This window comes from Nipponia nippon, unplaced genomic scaffold, assembly GCF_047370975.1.
Source record: "Nipponia nippon isolate SJK-2023a ecotype South Korea unplaced genomic scaffold, ASM4737097v1 scaffold_1, whole genome shotgun sequence".
Lineage (NCBI taxonomy): Eukaryota > Metazoa > Chordata > Aves > Pelecaniformes > Threskiornithidae > Nipponia > Nipponia nippon.
In genome coordinates, this window is record NW_028262290.1 from 53,771,813 (window position 1) to 53,793,450 (window position 21,638).

At 39.4% G+C, this 21,638-nt stretch overlaps 1 protein-coding gene across 2 annotated transcripts in view; it reads right to left on the minus strand.

Annotated features, from left to right (window-relative positions):
- The window catches only part of MYOM1 (myomesin 1), an 80,226-nt gene that overhangs the window by 19,538 nt on the left and 39,050 nt on the right, over positions 1-21,638 (minus strand). The window contains exons 16-30 of one of the 2 annotated variants that reach the window (XM_009468557.2): positions 21,409-21,583; positions 19,035-19,156; positions 18,080-18,097; positions 15,968-16,164; positions 15,067-15,193; positions 14,130-14,314; positions 12,951-13,065; positions 7,888-8,044; positions 6,892-6,998; positions 6,726-6,770; positions 2,778-2,914; positions 1,747-1,891; positions 1,061-1,120; positions 738-805; positions 48-161 (exon numbers count right to left, since the gene is read on the minus strand). In XM_009468557.2, coding sequence (XP_009466832.2) covers positions 48-161; positions 738-805; positions 1,061-1,120; positions 1,747-1,891; positions 2,778-2,914; positions 6,726-6,770; positions 6,892-6,998; positions 7,888-8,044; positions 12,951-13,065; positions 14,130-14,314; positions 15,067-15,193; positions 15,968-16,164; positions 18,080-18,097; positions 19,035-19,156; positions 21,409-21,583 — 1,772 coding nt within the window. Of the gene's footprint in view, positions 1-47; positions 162-737; positions 806-1,060; positions 1,121-1,746; positions 1,892-2,777; positions 2,915-6,725; positions 6,771-6,891; positions 6,999-7,887; positions 8,045-12,950; positions 13,066-14,129; positions 14,315-15,066; positions 15,194-15,967; positions 16,165-17,770; positions 18,098-19,034; positions 19,157-21,408; positions 21,584-21,638 lie in introns of both variants that reach the window. The other variant, XM_087755634.1, reaches the window with a different exon arrangement.

Here is a 21,638-nt window from a genome sequence, read left to right on the forward strand (position 1 = left end):
TTCACAGCACTAACTTCAGCTGAGGGCTAACAAGGACAGTCACTCACCTCTGATATGAGCAGAGTACACACGCCGTCTTTAAAGTCATGTTCCTCATCTACCATTATCTCCCTGTCATCTTTGTACCATACAATGTGTGTTTCCTTCTTAATATTAGCCACCTAAGATGGATGAAAACCACATCATAATTATTCTCTTAATTTGAGCACGGGAACTTAGTGTCGCATGGGTTAGCCCGTTCAAGTCTCTCATAAAAGAACAGCAAGCTTTACAACTTGATAGCAGTGAGTTATTGCAGGCTTCCATTTTAAAATGAGAGATGCAAGAGGGAAGACAGCACGGATGAAAAGAGAGGGAAAAGAACTGCCAGCAGCTTCAAGGAGCCCAGGGAACCAGTGGATCCTGCCCAGGGGATTTCTACACACATAAACTAGCCAAAAATGAGAAAGTCCCAGGATTTACAAAGACCTGTCATTCCTATTCAGGTGCCTTTTCCTGTGTGGGTGGCTGACAAACCTGAAGAAAAAAGGTCAAGCTATTTTCCAAGGTATTTTGTCACACGCAATGAGCAGTCACCCCAGCATGATTAGCCTTCGGAGGCTCTGTCGCTATCCAATATGCAGTTGGGAGTACACAAGCAAAGGGCATGTCTTTAGTCCCTGCCCACCCTCACTGTTTAAGTAGTGGTAGGTCAAAGTGCTTTGAACATTGTACTCGATGTTTTCCTTGCTCCTTACCTTACATTTCAACATCACATTACAGTCATCAGTAACTTCCCATCCCAGTTTATCCACAAAATGAGGACCTGTTTAAAATTACAGATACATTTTTAAAGGTCATATCAATGGTATTCACGATACAAAACCAAAGATAAATGTATTTTTCTTGACAGGAATACTGTTATATTTTAATGTGGTTTATTTTTCCTATTTCTCCTTCAGAAAGTAAGCAACTATATAATAGAACAAAACCCATCTATTTCAAATTAACATATATAAATATAAACAAACTCTTAACAGACTAACACATACGTGATTCTTATAAACATCCATATTATCACCTTGTTTCCTGTGCCACTCTTTTCTCTGGAAATCTGCTTCATCCTGCAGCTTCTTGAATACTAGGAATTAAAACCAGCAAGAAATATAAGGTTAAACATCATGTGCTATTTGTATGGTACTGAATGTCACTATAACAGTTAAGTGCAACTCTGTCCCTTGGAGGTCAATAAGAATCCTGCCATAGGGTCAGGTTTTCACTGAACATTTCAAAGTATCAGAAGCTGCTTATGGCTAACCCAACTTTCCTAGCTGCTTGCAGTCATCAGGATTTTAATGTGTCATGTCTGATGAAGTGTAATTCCCAATCCTACAGCTACTTTCTGCTCTCAGTAGGAAGGCAAATGAGCGGCCGCAGAGTCAGCAAGCCACTTGAGCTCTAAAAGGTGCAGATACTTGTTCCCGCCTCAATGGGCTTTTTACATGGGAAACTTTCATTCCACGCATAGAAAAGCAAACCATGACAGGCTGCAATATTTTACATTTCTATAACAATTCCCCTTCTTCCTAGCACTTTAAAAATTTCAATTCACACACATGCCCTGTCCTATATGAGGCAGGCAAGCACTGTGACATGAAAAACCACTGGAACATCTATTGGTATTGAAAACAGTGGAAAGTGAAGATGACATCTAAGGTAACCTCAGTATAATTTTTCCAGCCTACTGTGCAATATAGATTAGCTTACCATCACCGATGAGGACAAGGCTGGATTGATTGGTTGCTTTTCCATCCTGCAGTTGGAAAGTGTAAGTCCCTTCATCCTTGTCCTCAAGTTTATCCATAATCATTTCAACAAGGCCGGTCTTCTGGTCCACCTTCATTTTATATTTCTTCAAGAATGGAAAGTAAAGCAAAAATTAATGGATATCAGAGTCAGAAAATATTTGCCAAATGTTATATGGTATCTGTAGGTGAAATTCTGTTTTCTTTATTAAGATTTCTACTTATTCAGATTGACACTATCTCTAGCTCCAGCTCTAAATATGTAAATAAATAAATAAGAAATCTGTTAAAGGTGAAGCCTATTTACTAATGCTATACAAGCACATGACTTTCCTGTTCTATGTTGAGTATCATGTTCTTTTTCATTAGAAAGGTTTAGATTTGCATCTCCTCAGAATAACAATTTCTTTGAGACAATGACAGTTTAATAAGTTTTTGTGTAGAATGCTCCGTCTTTGCCTTCTAACTGATATCAGTGTTGCAACAAAAGCATGCCATGCCATGTCTTTGGGAGTAATAAGTTCTGCTGCTGGAAACAACCACTTGGGAATTTTCCCTTGGTGTAACAAATTCCTCCAAACAGCAAAGAGAGGTGAAAAGTGAGCACAAGGGTATGCTAGGGCCACAGATGAAGGAGATAAATAGGATGAATCTGGGCTACTGCAGTGACTCCTTGAAGACCACAGTAGCTGCTTACCTGGGACTACCTTACTGCAGGAACTCCTATCGTCCCCACTAGTTAACAGAACACGTGGTACTCACAAAGGTGGCAGGAAGCCATTTAACTCCACTTTCTAAACTGCATCCAGTAGAATTCAACTGGAGCTCAGAACTACAGACAAAATCTTTCTAGTGATGTTTGCAATGATGTGTTATTTCTCACGAAAATGCATTAGTGTGGGACACTAGTTGGAAGTGTATTGGAGACAAAGACGTTAATACTCATTGATACTCATAAAAATGCAAACACCTGTAAGCAATGAAAAGGCTTACCTCTCCATTGAAAATCTCTTTATCATTAAATACAAAGTTGGCCTTTGCATTGCCAGACAGTTTTTCAGCTTGCAACCAGAATCTCACTTCTCCTTTTTCCAAAATTTCCACTGCCAACTCAGAGACAAGTGGGACAGCTACAAAGAAGAAAGGAAAGAGTGAAGCATGTACTTTGCCTGTGCCCAACAACTATTTTCTTCTGTAATCAGAAAGCCACTTCTTCCTTTCATACTCGGATACTTTATGCAAGGTAACTAGCTTATGATAGCTCTTCATATAAACAGAATGCTTCTCCAACCACCATGTACATAGGATGACAGACAAGATTTAATATTTTGCTTCTTCAATCACTAGGTCTGTACAGACTGGAAGTGTTCAAGATTTGAGTTATGCCAGTGCCCCTCCATTATAATACATGGCTAAATCTATTTCAAAGGTAAACTGCAAGTATCTCTGCAGCATGATGTGAGTCTGTATGGAGCAGACCCATGTTTAATGAGTCACTTAACAATGTTACTGTAAGACAGTGAATTGACTCAGTGGAAAAAAACACCAAAAAACCCTAAGCACGAAGCCAGATCAGAAAGGCAGCTGCTGAGCTGCAGGTTGAGAGATTTTTGTAAGAACTCTGATCCTTTGCTGTGAGGAACCTCCATCTCCCAGAATTCACTAAGTATCACAACACACCCTCGATCTCTCCAGTACATTTTGTTTACCTATGAATAATGGAAATCCCCCGCATATAGACCAACTCCGTGTGTTAGCAGGAAAAAAAAAAATCATGTAAAGAGTACTGCAGGTAATTTTAGTCTTTTTTTTTTTTCCTTGTTCTTTTTAGTAAAAGTCCTCAGCTTGCTTTCACTTTAACTTTTTGTTAAGATATCTTAATCAGCAATATTAAACACGGGCATTTATACTCCAATATTGGGGCATGTTGCTCATTTTATTGGCTTCCATCATTTTTAGCTATCCTAGTGGATGCTCAAATTTTCAACAAAATGATACTCTAGGGAGTATGCGTGCTGCATGTGAACTCAACCCCAATCACCACTTTCACAGCAGTGTAAATTCTGCATTGCAAGGATGTAACATGGAACAGCTGAGGACAGTGTACAAACACATTGCAAAATGCTTGATGATGTAGTTTGGTGATAGTGTAAAGATACACCTCCTCCCAGACAAATCCTACGACAGGGTTGTTTTTTCCTTCCAGCTGAAAATTATTCCATTCCATTCCATTCCATTCCATTCCATTCCATTCCATTCCATTCCATTCCATTCCATTCCATTCCCTATATGCAAAGGCCTAGCTACAGCAGGAGAGGACTGGGACTGAGGTAGTGTCTAATGTCTCTCATCTTTGTATTTGCACCGTACTAAACTAGAGGGGTGCCTTCTGGAGCAGAGCTGCCCTCCCACCCCACTGCCAAACAAAGGTACGGGGGTGAGGACCCCCCCACATCTTCCTTACCCCACGCTTACCACTTCCCCGCACCTACACCTTCCCACACCCACATGTATGCTTTTAGTGCCTGAGTGGCACAGGACCTCTCTCTGGTGAAAATAAGGTTTCTGGGAGGTGAGGCAATAGTCACAGGAAAAAAAGAGAATTATGAAAAAGGCACAGGCTTAACCAGAGAGAAGAACATAGTTAAAAAGGAGCCTGGAGGGACAGCGTTACCATGAGGGAGCACGGCAGCCCCATAGGAGTGTGCCCCAACAGTGCAAATGGTCCATGTGAAGCCTCCTTACCCAGTGCATCACTTTGCTCGTAAGAAACAAAAGGAATGTCACGTCTTGCATAATTTCTTAAAACAAAGCAACTGAAATGCTACAGGAGCCAGCAGAAGCAAGAGGGAGAGGGTGTGAATAGACATCAGGCTGCACTGCTTTTGTCTCACTGTCAGCTCTATGGCAATTTTAAACCCCCGCTTGATTTGCATGCAATTAACTATGAATACCTTAGTCTAACATGGAAGAGAGGAGAGTATCTCAGAAGCTGTTAAATAAAGGACTGAAAGGAGGCAAAAGGATTCTTTTTTGGGAAAAGGCCATTCATTCCGCAGCCCAAAGGAACTAGACGAATCTGCACTACAGTCCTCCACGAGCAAAAGTCTTATTTTAAAATATTTCCATAAGCACCGACAGCTACTTTAGGCATTTTCCAGCCCTCGTGCTTACAAGGTTTTACATCCTATTTGTATAGCATCACAAATTACTGCTAGCACTTGACAGGGAGTCCTCGAGCAGTTGCTAAATTGAAGAGTTGGAACAATTTATTTTTACCTAGCACCAATACACTATTGTGCCCAGACATAGTTGCGTTCTTTAAGGCTGCATTATTTAAGCAACCCATTTTCCCATGGGGGTACCGGCCACAGATGTTTCTAAGCAGAAGTTACAATTAAATGCAGTTCAGAAGTACACACAAAGCAACATGCAAGAGCTCCTGTTGAATCAGAAATGCCTAGCAACTCATTTTTTTGTAGAGAATTCGGGTAATCCTCAAACAGATTATCCAGAGATATGACTAAAATTTCATGTTGATCCATAGGAGCTCATTATTATTTTTCTAGCCTCATAGCCATAGCTAGATGTATCTCAACCCCTATTTGTAATTTTTTTGTTTGTGTGTGTGTGTGTCCACAGGACCTAGAGTAGCCAAAGCAAGTAAGACAGTTTCCTTCTTGAAATGTTAGGATGTGTTCTGCAGCGATCTCCCTTTTCACCTGTGCCTCCTGGAACCTCATGCACAGCCAGCAGCATACTGTTACCTAACATGATGCAAAAAAGAAGACGCTGTCTGCGTCCTGAGAAGCTTATTTTGTGACATTAGTTACGAACACAGAGAGTGGAAAAACACCCAGAAGAGAAGGGTCGGGGCAAGTAAGGACATGCAACAACACTAAGGTTTTGTGATGATGAACTTTCAGCGTGAAGATATAATTAGGAGGAAACAACTGGGAGGAACAGGAGTAAACAAGGGGGTGCTTGGGCTGTCATTAAGCTGTCAAAAGGTGATACAATATGTAGAGAAGGGTAGAGCTGATATGGAAAAGACACAGAAGGGAATGAGAAAGAGAGATGATGTGGGCAAAAAGACAGGCCATTTCTGCAGCCAAGCTTTGACTGGGCTGAGAGGCACAATGTGGGCTGAGTTGGCAGAGGTGCCAGCAGTATGTGCAAAAAGCTGGAGATGTTAAAACATAGGCAAGAGTTTTAGTGCCTGGAATGAAGAAGAAGAGAATGTAGTGGGAGAAGATGAGACAAGGTTTAGGTCTCATCTTGTGTGTAATAGGATTTATTGTTCAACCCAATTTATTATTTTTTTCAATTATCAAAGTTACATTCCAATGAAAATAACCAAGTTGTGCTACTGCCAGGATATCACAAAGATATGGGAGGTCTGTGGAGTTGACAAAAATACCACCCCAAGCAGAAGGAAGGATGTTCATATTGTCAAGTGTTACAGGAAAGAGGGAGGGAATGAATTTCAGCAGGAAAATTCTGTATATATAGATCATTGCAGCCGAATTTACTACAGTCGCCTGCTTTGTTAACCTTTAGATTTAACTTATGCTAACTTCAGTTGGAGTAAAGTTAAGAGAATTTTCCAAATTGAGGCTTTCAAATCAGGTTAGGTATGCGGAGTAAGTCTAAAAGACTGTTCTGCAGAAGAAACAAAGCCAATGGGATACTAATTTTCCAACTGCTATATAGCCTTATTATATGCCTAGACCAGTAACCTGCAATAGATCAGGAAGAACATCAGTAATACACAAATGTACTGAAAGAAAGAGGGGGAAAAAAAGGAATCTTATATTTTCAATTCAAAACTACTTTCACTTGAAATTACTATAGTGTCTTCTCTTCCTGATAGTGGCAGGAGCTTTGTGATACCCCACTGCATGCAAAACTCTCCCCTACAGACATGTTTGATTCACTTACTTGGGAATTTGCGTTCGTGGCTCAGAGCAAGTAGGCGTTTCATTTCTGCAAAAGACGTAAAAGAAATAATATAAGGTGTGCATGCCTTATGGATCTGAGAGACACAGCAGCAGGGAAAAACAGATGTGAAAGCAAAACAGGCATGCTTAATGGACATTGTGTTTACCTTCCTCATCAATTGTGTAGCTTGATGAAACTCCATCAGTGTCTGTAACAACACAAGAATAAATTCCCAAATCATCTTCTCCGAGATCCTTAAAGGTAGCTTTTGACCTTTAGGAAAAAAAAAGCATTTTGACAAAAAGATAAGATCAGTCTGAGCCAAACCCCTCCTTTACATCTATAACACCAGATAATAATAGTCTTGTATTAGCTTTTGCTCTGACTGAGCAAGCAAATGCGGCCTCTGGCCCATATAAACCAGGATAGGGCCTACCATGTGTGGTACAAATGGAGATGGCACAACTCTCAGACAGTGCCAAAAGCACTGGAGATAGCTAGTTTAACCTAGCTCAAGCATGCTTAAAAACATGTTGCCAAGTCTTTGATGAGCATGAAAAGATACTGTAAGTACAGGGTGATTCAATTTTCACATGCAACACCAAGAGTGTGGTAAGCCACTGTTTCTTTCTGTGTGGTTTCTATAACTAGGAGAGCACATAGGTACTTCGCAGATACTTCCACTCTGTTAAAAGCCTGAAGAAACAGAGTAGGCTTGTAGAGCATTGTAGAAGTTACCAAATCAGGCCATGGTGACGCTGTCAGAAGACAGTCCTGCTTACTCTAGCACCTTCGAAGACTGCAACAGTATGACATGGTAAAAGCATTTTGCAAGCAGCCAGATAATTTTATCCTTTGGGGATTTAAAATAATAATAATAGGAATAATAATAGTTTGCCTTGATTGACAGGCTACAAGATGACAGAGCACAGATTTTCTCTCCCTATGCCCAAACATAACTCAATTGCCTAAACAGGAGGCCTGACTCATTCCGTGCGAGCTACAATTTCCAAATGGCCTGCGTATAGACTTGCTGGAGAACAGCATACTCATAAAGTAGCCTTCCAGTAACAGAGGCAGATGTACGTCAAAAAGGATGGATTTCTGTGGCCAGCCTAGATCTCTCAAACACGAGAGTATTGCCACCCCCGAGGGTTCTTACTTTCCGCCTTTGGTATCGATGTTCAGTCGAGAGTCATCCTCAACTGGTTCATAATTCTTGGACCAAATAAACTTAGAGTTTGGAGACATCTGATCACATTCAAAGTTCAAGGAAATTACTCCATTGTCATCTACATCAACCACCACTTCCTTGGTTCCTGAAAGACCAGAACAAGGCAATTCCACTTTCTCAGAGAAGCCAGCAAAGAAATTTATATAGTTATGTATAGGTTATATATATAGTTTGTATAGTTATGTAGGGTAGATTAAGCAGATCCTTGCCATTTTCTCAGTCGGTACATAAATTGCTCCAAACATTGGCATCCTCAGTCTTTGATTCACAAGAATGATTCTTATTCTAATCCATAAAAATAAGGAACAGATTAAAAAGCATCATAAATCAACTGATTTATTTCAGCAAGTCTAAGCACCCATGAGAGTTATGATATTTGCTCTGGAAAAACCTGAAGGGAAAAAAAATAAGTAAACCTCTAAATCTGTTAAATGATTGAAATATTAAATAGCAATATTTTCCATGCCAAGGGGTAGTCAGAGCTTTCATTATGCAGCATGAATTTCTTATTCCCTAATAAGATTAAGAGCTCTAAAGGGAATACCGTGTGCACATGGGGGTGTTTGAAGAGGTGCAGGAGGCAGAAGAGGAAACAATCGAGTTGCCCCATCAGGACTCACTTGTGCAACGGAGGCACATTTTCAGTGACTCTGGCTTCACTCCGGGAGGCTGGTTTAATTGCTGTGCTTGGCATCCGGCCCTCCCGCCGTCTGCAGCATTAATCCCAGGCCCACAAAGGCAGTGAATAATTGCAATTAGCTGCTTAAGTCGCCCACCCTGTTTTGCCACTACCTACAGTCCTTGAGCTGGATAAGGTCACCCAGTTTGTCCTTTAAAAGGCCCTGGGGCTGAATCCCAGATCAGAAAGCCAAAGGCACCTCTATCCTGCCCCCTCGCACCCCAGTGAAGCTGAGGGAATTTCGTCTGAGATTCGGGTGGCTTGGCGAGCTCGTCATCTGTGGCGTTAACTTTCATTTCAACAACTTGTCTGAGAATGTCAGGGAGAGCGTGTGCACTGAGAGGTGCTGGAGAACATCCAGCCTCCTTTTCCAAACAGCTCTGAGCTGGATCTCGCATCAGAATAGGGCACTCGTGTTATATTACTTAGCTTAAGACAATTCCGGACTGCCCAGAATGCTAATGACACACTTTCTCCACAAAGTACTGTACCTTAAAGACAAAAGCCTTATTCCTGACATTGAGATTAAATGCTTTATTTTCAGCATAATTCTTAATGAGCCTCAAGCTTACAAGGAGATTTCTGTGTTTCATCATCCTAATACTATACACGTCCTCTCCAGCACTGTGAGTAGCTCCTGTAATGACAATTTGTGTACATGCAGCTTGCTTAGTCTTTGTCATTTGCCATAACCATTTAATGAACGATGAGATTAATATTCCCATTTTGGTATTGTTATTTACCAGCCCTTGCAGTAATGAAGCATGTTAAGTACCAATATATGATAAATGAAGTCTAAAGTCTACAAATATTTTGCTAGGCAGTAGCATATTTGCAAATTTTTAATAATTTAATTTATTACATGCAAATTCATCACTTGACATTTCATTAGCATTTAGTTTCCTGTAGATATTAGCACATGGATCTTTTGATGGCAGCTTATGTGCAAAGCATTACAGCCAGGAGGTCCCTTTGAAGGACAGAATCTTTTATATTTGTTTTAAGGTATTCTCATTATGATAACAATGCATAGCATTTATTTCCAGAAGTGATGATGGTGTTTATCTCTAATATTTATATGAGTAAAAAAAAATGCTTTTTAAATTACTGACCAGAGGTCTCCACCTGTCCTACAAAGTGGAACCAAAAATGCTGCCATAGTAGTAGCAGTCTTAATTTCCCTCCTCTGGATAGCTTGGTGGTTTCAACATATCATCTGGAGCTTCTCTTAAAGCCATCATATGAAATAAAATACTTAGTTGTCTTATCAAATCTCCATTTATCTGAGCATTTTATTGCATTGAAAGGAAAGTGATAACATGAAGATAAAGCAGACAGCTTCAGAACACTAGAGTTAATGGCACCATCTTGAATACAGCTATTCAGAAAAGTCAGAAAATGGGATAAGGATTCATTATTTTCTGAGGTTCAAGCCCTTCTGAAGTGACTGATGCAGGATCAGAATCTAATTTTGCTTTGCACCAAGATGCACAAGGACTAAGGGGAGCAATGGGGAAGCATTGCAGTCTGCTCTTGAATATCCCTTGCTTCCTGTGAGATCCCCACACACTGAAGTGCTTTTGTCTAAAGACAAAGTTACAGCCCAAAAGTAGCCTGATTTGGTATTTGTTTATGTGGGTGTGTTTTTAATTTAATTTTAAAAGATAACTGTAAAAATTAAATACAGTTTTCAAATAAGAGAAGGTGAATGGAAAGTATCACATCATTACATTTACAGGTCACCCGATAAAGAAAATTGGTGCCTCTCATATTAAAGCAAATATTTTCATTCAGGAATTTATTTACTTACATTCTTTGGTTAGAAAGCTCAGTCATCTGGCAATTTTACACATTTGCCAAAAGCAACATTCCAGCAGGAATTGTTTAGAGACATCTGACAATATTTTGTCTCCATCCAAGATGTTAATAAAGGCAGCATTCATTGGCCAAGACCAAAAGATTTGTGGTACTTTTAAAAAATGGTATGACTGTTCTTGAGATTTGTGTGGTTTGAGTGAGAAAGGTGGAAGCCTGCTCAAGAGACTGCTTTCTGAAATAATGTTTTTAATAAGCCTTTTGTCCTTTCTTAATACTTTTAAGAAGCTTAATTTGGTGGATGCCATATCTACAGATCTCAGCTCAAAATATGGGTCAACCAGATTTGCACAAGTAAATAATTTTCAGTTTCCCTGAGATTTCACTGGGCCAAATCCTGACTTTCCTGTGATTCCTCAGACATTACGTCTCTGAAACTGAGCCTTGATTGCAAAAGGGCCATGATCCTGAGATGTACCTCCTTCTCTAATGGTGAGGGGTCTGTAAACCAAATGTCCTGCTCAAGTTCATTTTGCCAGGTGGGGCATGCACTTCATTTGAGTGAACACTGAAAACACTGTACGAATTTTTTTTGTCATGATGATCATCTTCACAAGAGTTTACATTCATATTTTTTTGGAATTGTAATGGCATGACCAATCCTTTATTTAGCACACTTGAAGACTGTTATCATATCAGAAGTCTGACAGATAGATATTAACCCTCAAAGAAAATGGATTAGTAAAGCCAAAAGTTTAGTACTAATACTGGTTTGATTCTCTTTTTAGAAGTGGTTGGTGTATATAAGCTGTTTTCAAGAATAAGTTTCTAAGTTTTGCCTTGTTCCACTTGCAGGTGACAGAAATAGCCCTAGTGCTTGTAGATCTGGAATTATGGCTACTGTATTTTTTAAAGATCCTGTCCCAAGCCCTTCTTACTCACACATTTATCCTTTTTTGTCCTCATATCCCAATCTTACACCCTCTTAACTTACCATCTACGCCTTCCAGTCCCTTCTTCCCATCCCAGCCTCACTAGCAATCGCCCCAGTCTCCCCACTCCGAGTTTTCCAGTTCCTTTACCCCCCCAGCTTCCGACCTCCTTTTTCAGACTTTCTTGACTTACAGCCTCACTGAGGGCTAACTCAAGGCTTCTTAGGATTTTTACCATCCTGGGCATAAGGACTAGGCATTTATGGGAGCTGGGCCAGTGCTGCCACAGGAATGGGAGAAGTAAAAATGGACCTGGGAGTCAGAAACAGGGAGAGGATCCTGGGGTAATGCTCCTGAGGCAGCCGGGGTGGGAATGGGAACTGATTCTCACTGGTGGCATCTGTTCAGCACCTCACAGTTGATACCATCCCAAATAAATCCTGACCATTTCTCCAGGCAGGAGCAGATATCAACCTGGCTACCTGGGCTCAGGCAGGGTAGGCAGCTGCCTGCCCAGGGAATCGCTGCCTTTGCCTGCGCTCCTGCACTGCTACACATGCTCCCTGTGCTGGGCTGCCCCAGGCCCTCACACTGCCCTGCCTGCCCACTGCCTGCCTTTGTTCCTGCTCTTTTAGGGCTCTTAGAAACCTTCCTAGGTGGGAACAGATATGAGAGTCTGCAGGCAGAGGAAGGAAACTTGTGAGACGAAAAGAGGGTGTATGGTGGATCCAGGCTGGGTTGTACCCCTGTACCTTGTTACGTCATACTAACTTTATACTAGATTTGGTCAAAATATCTGGAAGTTTGTTTTACCACCTTGTAGGACCCTCCACTTCTAAAACAGTCTGTAGATGAGTAAGCCACAAGCCCACACTTGTGTTTTCTGTCAGGGACGTAGTGACAAAAAGGTGTTGACTCCGATCAGAGTTGCCTATGTTACCTGTATAGCTAAACAATACTCATGGGGTTTCTGAAGTTCCAGGTATAGAGATTCTGCCTCTGCGCTGGTTCTCATGTTTCTTGCTGGCATTATAGACACACTGGAACCAGCCTTCAAGGATGACCCCAGCAAACACTTGCACTTGAATTCTTACTGAAGGTGGTCTCCAAACTGACTTCATTACATTTTTAAAGCCAAGAGAAAAAAGTAATTTCTTTTACCCTTTCATCAGGCACATTACATAAGTTAAAGAAAGGAGAGAGATAAAACATAAACAACTGGTTTACTATAGGAAGGGCAAAATCTACATCTGTAGAATGTTTTGGTTGAGCTGACCTTAGTGGGTCCTCTGCTTATGCATTTATCTATAGATATATGCAAATCTTACAACTTCATTGTATTTTTATACTCCTGAACCTGTCATTATAGTAAGAAAGTCTGTTCTGACCTTGAAATATACCAGACAAGAAAGTAAGATATGACCCTCAACTCGTTTCCTGCTTTGTAAAAATGTTTGACTTACTTAGTAGAGGTCGGACTGTTCACATGCAGCCTGTACGTAAACACATCGCACAAACAGAACTTGTTTAAATATGACAAAAACAAGGAAGTATTTCTAACAAACCTGGTCGTGTTTCGGCTATGACAGGATCTGTGACATCTGATGGTTTCCCAACGCCAGCCTGGTTTGTTGCCCGCACACGAAACACATAGCTCACACCTTCTTTTAGGCCACCTATCTGGAGGAAGCAAATATACATACATGCATGATGTGTTACAAAACACTGATTTTAATTTCACACTTCTTACAACTCCAGTCTGGATGCTTGACAATTATATTTCCTTTCTTTTTGTTTTGCTCCTTTTCCAGTTGACAAATGTTTCTTCCTCGTGTTTTTTTTTTTCCAATTCCAGCATGACATGACTGATCTGTTTGGCTTGTTCCTTCCTTGTATGCATAGCAAACATTTAGACAGCGTCATTACTGTCATTGATTTCTTTGCAAAAGGAGCATTGTTATTGCAACAGGATGGTTTTAACTCACATACATTGACCTCTGAAACAGCATAGTTTTTAACTGCAGGTAAATTGTGGCTTTTCAAAATGAAATTATCAGGGTAATAAGTGCCAGCCCCACCTATTTAGAAACAGGAGGGCATTTAATTGTACAGATTTAATTGTAGTGACTTGAGGAATCATACTGACATTATAACACCTGCCAATATTCCTTTAAAACATATATGAAAGGATCACACTTAAAAGAAGTGAGCTGTCTTTCAAATATTCTGAAAAGCATACAAATAGCAAACCTACTTAAGATCTATCTCTAAAATGGAGATACAGCTGATCCCTTATTTAGAAGTCATTCCACAAAATGATGTAGCATAATAGTGCAAAAAGCTTGGGTTTAACTTGCCATGAAATGTGAGGAGAGGATACTTTGCATTGGAAAGAATCACCTGCCAGCCACATCATCACAACACCTATTTTTGTGCCATCTGTTTTTGTGTAGGGATACCTATCTTGCCCTTTGAGCTAGAAAATGCTAGGGTTGCCTCCTGTGTTATAAGAATGGTATTTGGTTTTAGCAGTGCTTTCTTTTATTTTTAGGCTTGTCATACTAGATTGTCTTCTGAGTTACTGTCTTGTCTGACTCTACAGGCATTGTGTGTATCCTCAGCACAACATAAACTACTACGTATTTCATTAAATGGAACCATGATCAGCACAGGATGATGCTATCGAAGCCTAACTTCTTCAAGATTATATTGTTATAACAGTATTTGAATCATAAGCTATTTACCTTCAAGAATTTGTTTTGAAGTGGCTTCTCATTGACACTTCTCCAGTGTTCCTCCTTTGCCTTGGTTTCCTTCATATCAACATAATAACCAGCTATGGGACTACGACCAGTATAAACTGGTTCCTTCCACAGTAACACCAAAGAGTCCTTCCTAACTTCTGTGCATGTGACATCATGGGGTGGCCCTGAAAGGTAAGAGTAAAAGTTGGAGTTGTGCTATCAAAATAAATCCCAAAAGGGCTAATGCAGAAGATTTCAAAAACCAAAACCAGACACCGTGTTATACACCCAGAGCTGGCATAACATGTGCAGCTCCTCTGTATCATCTCTAGACCCGATATAAATACAACCCATGCCTATTAAAAAGACTAGCCCAAAAAACAATCCAATTTGTTGAGATTTGGTATCTTGATCAAATATTCATGAACAAACAAAAACAAAAAATAATCTCCAAACTCAGGGAAATAATAAGTTAATTATCAAGCTAATGTGCTGCTTCAAGGACTGCTCTAAAGTCCACTGAAGTCAACGGAGGTTGTTTTCATTCATTTCAATGAGTGTTAAAAGGCCAGAGATCTGGCCTTGAAGTGATACGTTTAGACAAGGGTTACGGGACCTCATTTTTCTCTGCCTTGTACCGTAGGCAGGTATTTATGTCTACCATTTAAACTAGAAAGCAAAGTGGCAGACACAGTACAGAAACCAAGCAGGAAAGATAAAGAAAATACAAGCTGCTTGTAAAATGCTACTGATTAAATGGGGATCGTTGAATGCATCAGTGTAAATGTACTAAATCAAAGTGATGAAGATCAAGCCTGTGTATGAACTTCAGTGCCCATCGACTCCCCTGGAAGCTGAAGTCATCGAGAACTTAGATAATCAGTCACAGAGCACCCTTAGGCTGTGAGAAACCTCCACCTCCCACTCAGGATCCTACCAGGTACAGCAATGGTCCATTCTTCACATTTGAAGGGCTGGCTGGGTAGGGAGGGTGTCCCAACCCCAGCCAGGTTAGCAGCAGCCACCTGGAACTGGTACACCATGTTTTCCTTCAGGTTTTGAATCTGCAGAATCAGTAAGATGGTGCTTATTAACTTTGGATTAAGGCTTTAGGAGAAAGTTACAATGACAATTATTCAACACATGAGCATGCTTTTAAGTGCCTGAAGAGATGAAAGCATTATTGACATCATACATAAGGCAACAACTATCTTGGCTTTTCCTCTAATCAGCGGTGGAGCATACCTGAATGGTCTTAACATACTCAAATTATAAACCCCTTTTCCTATTGATAGACACTTGGTAGTCAGGGAGTGAGCAGGGTATTGCTCAACAATCATATTAATGTGTCTCATGATACAGAGCAAGTTCACTTAAGGCAAGAGTTGTCCTCACAGCGGGGTGAAACTCAGTCTTGGCATTGCTTTTCATTTGTAAAGCAGCTCAACAAGGTTGTAGCTAGCACTATCTATAAACTGGGTCAAGAACTGATCACAAAACAGAGCTGGCACAGAGCTGGTTCCAGCACCAGCAAGCACTGGGGTAGGTCCACCAAGCCCAGTAGGAATGTCATTTGTTGTGAAGGCCTGGCTTACAAAAATCCAGGCTATGTCTAGAAAAGTGCATTCACAGATGACGGCTGGTGCCAGACTAACAGATAAGTGTACAAATAATTTCGCAGAGAAGTTTAACAGAGCTAAATAAATTTATCATCATGGATATAAAACCCTCTGGACAGCAATCTGTACACTGAATCATAATTCATCCCAATCTGTCTTTGAGATCTGTTTTGGAAATATTGTCTGCACCCACAGCAATAACAGAAGTTAACCTCTTACCCTGTATGCCCTCTCACTAATGGCCTTAATGTTGGCCTCCATCCATTTCCCAGGAACTCCATCAACCACTTCACGATAGTTCACGTAGTAGCCGGTAATTTCAGTTCCACCAGTGACTTTAGGTTGTTTCCATCCTAATGCCATCGAGTCACGAACGCTCTCAAGTACCACGATGTCATAAGGTGGAGATGGAGCAGCTGTTTCAACATGAATAATACATAAGTAGGAAGTAATATTTCAATAGTCAGACTGGCATTCAATTACCGTATTCAGGTGGCTCCCATCCTGCATTTCCTAATTGAGACAATATTTATGTGGTCAAGGGAAGTTTCTGAAGTTGGAATAAGAAATGCAGGATAAAAGCTTCCATAAACCAAATGAAAAAGTCCAAACTGCATAGGAATTAGTTTTCAGGATCATTTGTTTTTTGAGAAGCAAGCTGATACATAGTGAAAGAATGTGCTGCAATTGCGGCTCTGATGTAAGTGATCAGGACTCACTTTAAAAATGTGGAAATGTGAAAAATGAGGAACTAAAACTAACATTACAGGAAAAGTAAAGAAATTGGAGATGCAATGATTTGTTTCCTTTTGCTGAAAGCAAACCCTTTTTCACACACACAACATTCGTTGTAATTCCTTTTTTTAAATAGGCCCACATTCTTCCCTTCCAAGAATGGAGTTTATCTGTTCATTCTTTTTTTTTCTTTTAAATTTATACACTGTACAAATTTTATCATTGCACCCATCACATGATCTTACCTTAATGGAAGGAAGCATGATCATAGGCACTGTAGACTGACCAGAAACAGAACATGTGTTTTACTGGAACTTATATTAAAAAATTTGCTGCATAATCCTCTTTTTAATTTTTTTTTAACAATACAGAAATCATTAGCTTAATCCTAACCCATTTTCTTAGAAAGCCTTTTCTGTATCTAGTGGGGAAATACTTGCACACACCCAGTATGTCATGCACCAGCAAAGAGCCCTACTTGTGACCCTGAAGACCTACTTTTTATGGAAATCCTGCATCATATATGTTTCCTGTTGTCTTTAATGTTTTATGTCAGTGTCAGCTAGCCTCAGGTTCCTCTACTTTGTTTTCTCTTCAACACTTTGCACAAGCCTTTTGAGTCTCACTTCAGAGGCCTGGAGAGGAATTCAGTTCACTGGCCAGGTACCAGGACTTCAATGAAATTCAAGCCCCACATTTCTCAAGCACAATGGGTTTAGGTGTTGACAACATAAAACGTGATTTCGTGCATATGCCTTCAACTTGATAGGTTTTCCTCATTACATATTGCTGTCAGTCAGAGGTACAACACAACATTCATTAGCACTGTGTCTCAGAGGATAAACTGTAGCTTAGGCATAAATCCACAAAGGATCTTCGTATATCCTAACACAACACAGATTTTAATGCTTACCATCATAATCAGATTGTGTTTCTTTCACACATACATAACCCAGAGACTAGGTAAGAAGACTCCTAACAAATTACTGAAGTGATTTAGAAATAATACAGTATCTTGGATACATTAATATGTAGTCAAACAAGCTATTAAATTAGTAAACAGATTTATATGTTTCACTTTCAGTAGCCACTAAGTTTGTAAAGTGGTCTCTGATACCATTACATGCATAATAATCTTAACAGAGAGTTGAGCATGTAATTAACAGATCTGGTGGAAGATGCATCACTGGAGAGCACGTTCACTTCTGGCATGGATGAGCAGAGGTTACAACCATCTGAAGTGGATGTACCAAACCAGTGAAATCTATTTATTTTATTATCTCTCACCTGTATCTTTTTTCTTTGTCACTTTTTCCAGTGTCAAAAGATCCCCAGGTCGAGACTTACTTGCCTGCTTAGCAGCAACTTTTTGTGGTGCAGATGTGACAGCGTCCTTAACCATTTCTCTCACATTATTGTCTCCTGTACTCCCCAGTTTGTCAGAGCTACTGGGTAGCGTGTCTCTATTAAATTTAGCGTTGCATTTTAGCAAAGCATCTGTGTCAAAGATAGGCTGGGAGGACTCATGCATGCCTTCCCAGCTGGTAGTGCGGTCTGTTAGTCCACCAGCTTTACCACTCAGTTCAGGACACACACCATGAAGCAATCCTCCCCCTATAATTGCCAGAAAACAGCAAAGACATTTTGAATTAGAATACATTCTTTTTTCTTCATTTAGTCAACAGAATGAAGACATGCGTACAGTGAACAATACAGCCAAAGTATGACAAATCACAGGTTTTACACACAAAATGTTAAGCTTGAATTCACAAAAATTTGAAATGCAGAGAATACCTCTCAACCTGCTCACAAGTAATGCTCTTTTAATAATGTCTACCTTTCAAAGCAGAAGAAATATGGGAAGTTAATAGTAATCTTCATTTGCTACAATTATTTTAGTATTAGATCTTCGAAGTCATATTTCTGATCCTTTCAAGATGATCTCAAAAAATTGCCCTAGGTCACATCTCTCTGCTCTAAGGTTGTGAGGTATGCAGGTTTGATACAAATGAGAGCGAGGATGTTGCAGACATACAATTTATTCCAGCTCAATGATCTCATTAATCTTTATGGATTAGTTCAGGCAGTGGCAAATAGAAATAATTCATCAACAAAGGGAGAACACACAGGGTTATGGAAGGTTTACAAAAGACACATTGCACTGATTATTAGGTTTAGGTATGGAAACAAATTTCTTAGGAACTGACTGTATATAGGATGGTGTGTATTAGAGGTGATAAATACCGCATTACAGAATCAGAATGACACTCCATTTTCCAGGACACCTAGGAAGTGAACTTGGCAGTGCTCTCTTACAGTGGTTCACAAGAAACACCTGAAGAAGACTAGATGGTGAAGGTGAACAGCCTAAAAGAGTGCAGTGACTGTGAAACTATGGCTGTGAGACCACAGGATCTATGGATAAATTATTATTTGTGGACAGAATTGTAAAACAAAACAGTTAGTTACAAATAGTTGCTGAAAACATCTTTACTTAATTAAAAAAACCCAACGTATTTACCATTGAAAAGAGCGATAGAAAATAGCTTACCAATGGCTGCTTGCACTTCTATAGGCTCCGAATCCTGTGAAAATTCACTGAGTCCTGCTGCATTAACAGCTCTGACTCTGAAAATGTACTTCTCACCATTCACGAGCCCATGGCAAATGAATCTAAAGCAAACCAGTGAAAGAATACTTAGAAAGTATTATGAAGAAAATAAAAATCTCAAGGGGGAAGAGAAAGCATTTCTTCCATAGAATTTATTCTGGTTTCTGAAAACTGAGGATAAACCATGACCCCAGTCACTTAAATGAAGGTCAGAGAATGCAGAATGTATCTAAGCACCTCATTCACACAATGAAGATAATGTCTAAAACCATGTCTCTTTAGACATAGCATTTACCAACACTCTTTTCTTCTTAAGACTACAGAAGTTTTTGTGTTACCAAAGGATCTACCTTACATCTGCTAGTATATAAAATCCAACAATGTGAAAATCTGCAGAGATAAGGTCTATATTTGCTTGTGGGATATCTTCATGACATAAGGAAAAGACACTTGTAGCACAAGTTCCCATAATTCACTTCCAATCATAAACGAAAAATTACAGGGCATTGTACAAGAGCTAAAAAAAAAAAAGTGCCCAATTTTTTATTTCACTTTCTTGCTTCTATACATGACACAATAATCTAAGTCACACAAACACTTTTATTAGAATAGTTTTTCTACTGGATTACCTAATGATCACATAAAAAAACTTCCTAAATTTTCTCTGTTGTCCACACTGAAAACACAAAACTTCCCAAGACAGGAATCATTTATTTTGGAAAAATTGTGTTTTGGAAATGTAAAAATTTTATTTAAAACAAAATTTATTTTTCAATGGGTATTTTAAGTGTATTTTATTTCATGTTACTTTTATTTTGTTCTACTTCATAATGTCATGTCTTGCGCTACCAACGCTGACATCATGCAATGATGTACGAAGCAAATATAATATGGAAAATGAAATGTATTATTTCAAAATAAAAATTTCATTTTGGGGGAAAAAAAAAACTGAATCAAAATTTTCAGTGCAGAATTTTCGCTACCCATTCTGTCAGACTTTTCCAAATCATTTGCTTTCACCAGGATGTGTGCAGAAAACAAATTTCAAAAGATCAAAATATACTGCATAACGCAAGCTGTCGGCTACAGCTAATGCTTTGAGCTTGACTCAACCAGAAAAGCCAAGAGTTAACAGACAGACTGTTCCTGACTGCATCATACATTATATCGCATTGACCAAAAATGCAGTGATAGGAACCTAAGCAGTGCAGTTACATCACAATATATAGTAACTTAGAAAAGTATTTTTATTTCTACGGTAAATAAAGATCACATTTCATATTTTAAAATAAGCAAACAGCACGAAACTTCACCAACACTTGAGGTAACCACGATATAAATCATAGAAGTATATATGAAAGTATATAATATTGGCACATACAACTGTTGCAATATAAACGCACAAAAGAATACTTAAAGGAAATTGTTGTGCTTGTGTTCAAGCAAGTGGGGTTTTAGGTACTTCTGATATACTAAGCATTTACAATGCCCTTCTAACAACAAAGCTGGTCCAAGAGTAGTTAGCAGAGCCTTACTTTAATAAAGGTTGTCACGGATAGCAATTACAAATAAGCATAATCAGGCATAACAAGCAGGGACTGCTTCTGGATTGACATCAATCCACTTGAGATCAAGTTCTGCAATTACTACTTTAGACTCTGAAGACTACATCCTTATTCAAACAAAACCAAATCTGATTTAGCTTGCAAAGTTTTAAACCTTGATTATTTTTTCTGACTAGAGACTGAGGTTCATGTCAGTAAGAAATGTGAGTTTATACCCAATATTTAAGAGTGTTCATTAGTATCTTGATAATTGCAAGTGAAAGAGCAGTTAGAAAGTAATATTGTTAGCGTGATATAGTCCACATGTCCTCCTGACATTCTAGATATGCAGCCCAGAATTGTTTACAGCAGTCTTCCAAAACAAAGGACTTTGCTTCCAAACATTATGCAGTTTAGTTTTCCACATTTGTAACTTCAGTCATTCCTCACTGTACTGTTTTTCATCACACTGATAGGCTGTATAATAACTAGAACTAGCAAGCTGCTTCTCTTTTCTTCACTAGCAATGTCCACGTTTCCTCCCCCTTGACTAATTGTTTCTAATATAAGGTTGATTATAAATTCCTTTTGGACAAGACTCACAGTTTTAAAATATGGTTTTATGACTTCTTATGAACTTCACCTGCAAGAGTGAAGCCTGCTGGCTACCACAGACCGATTAACTCTACTACTACTAATGGCTGGAAAGCACATGTATCCAGTAAATCAAAAACTGGTGACCATAATTTCCATGCTTTAAAATCCATTACCTTGTGCCTTTCACTGGATTGTTGTTGCATGGTTCCCAACGACCAGATCCGACTACACTTGACTCAATGTAGTACCCAACCAGCTCCTTGGCATCTGGGGGCTCTGTCCAAGTGACAACAACTGAGGTATCTGTATTCCTAGTTGGCATAATACGCCCAGGAGCTTTGGGAATATCTGTGGGAGAGAAATAGAAATAAATTAGTGATCATCCAGTCAAAATTTACAAATA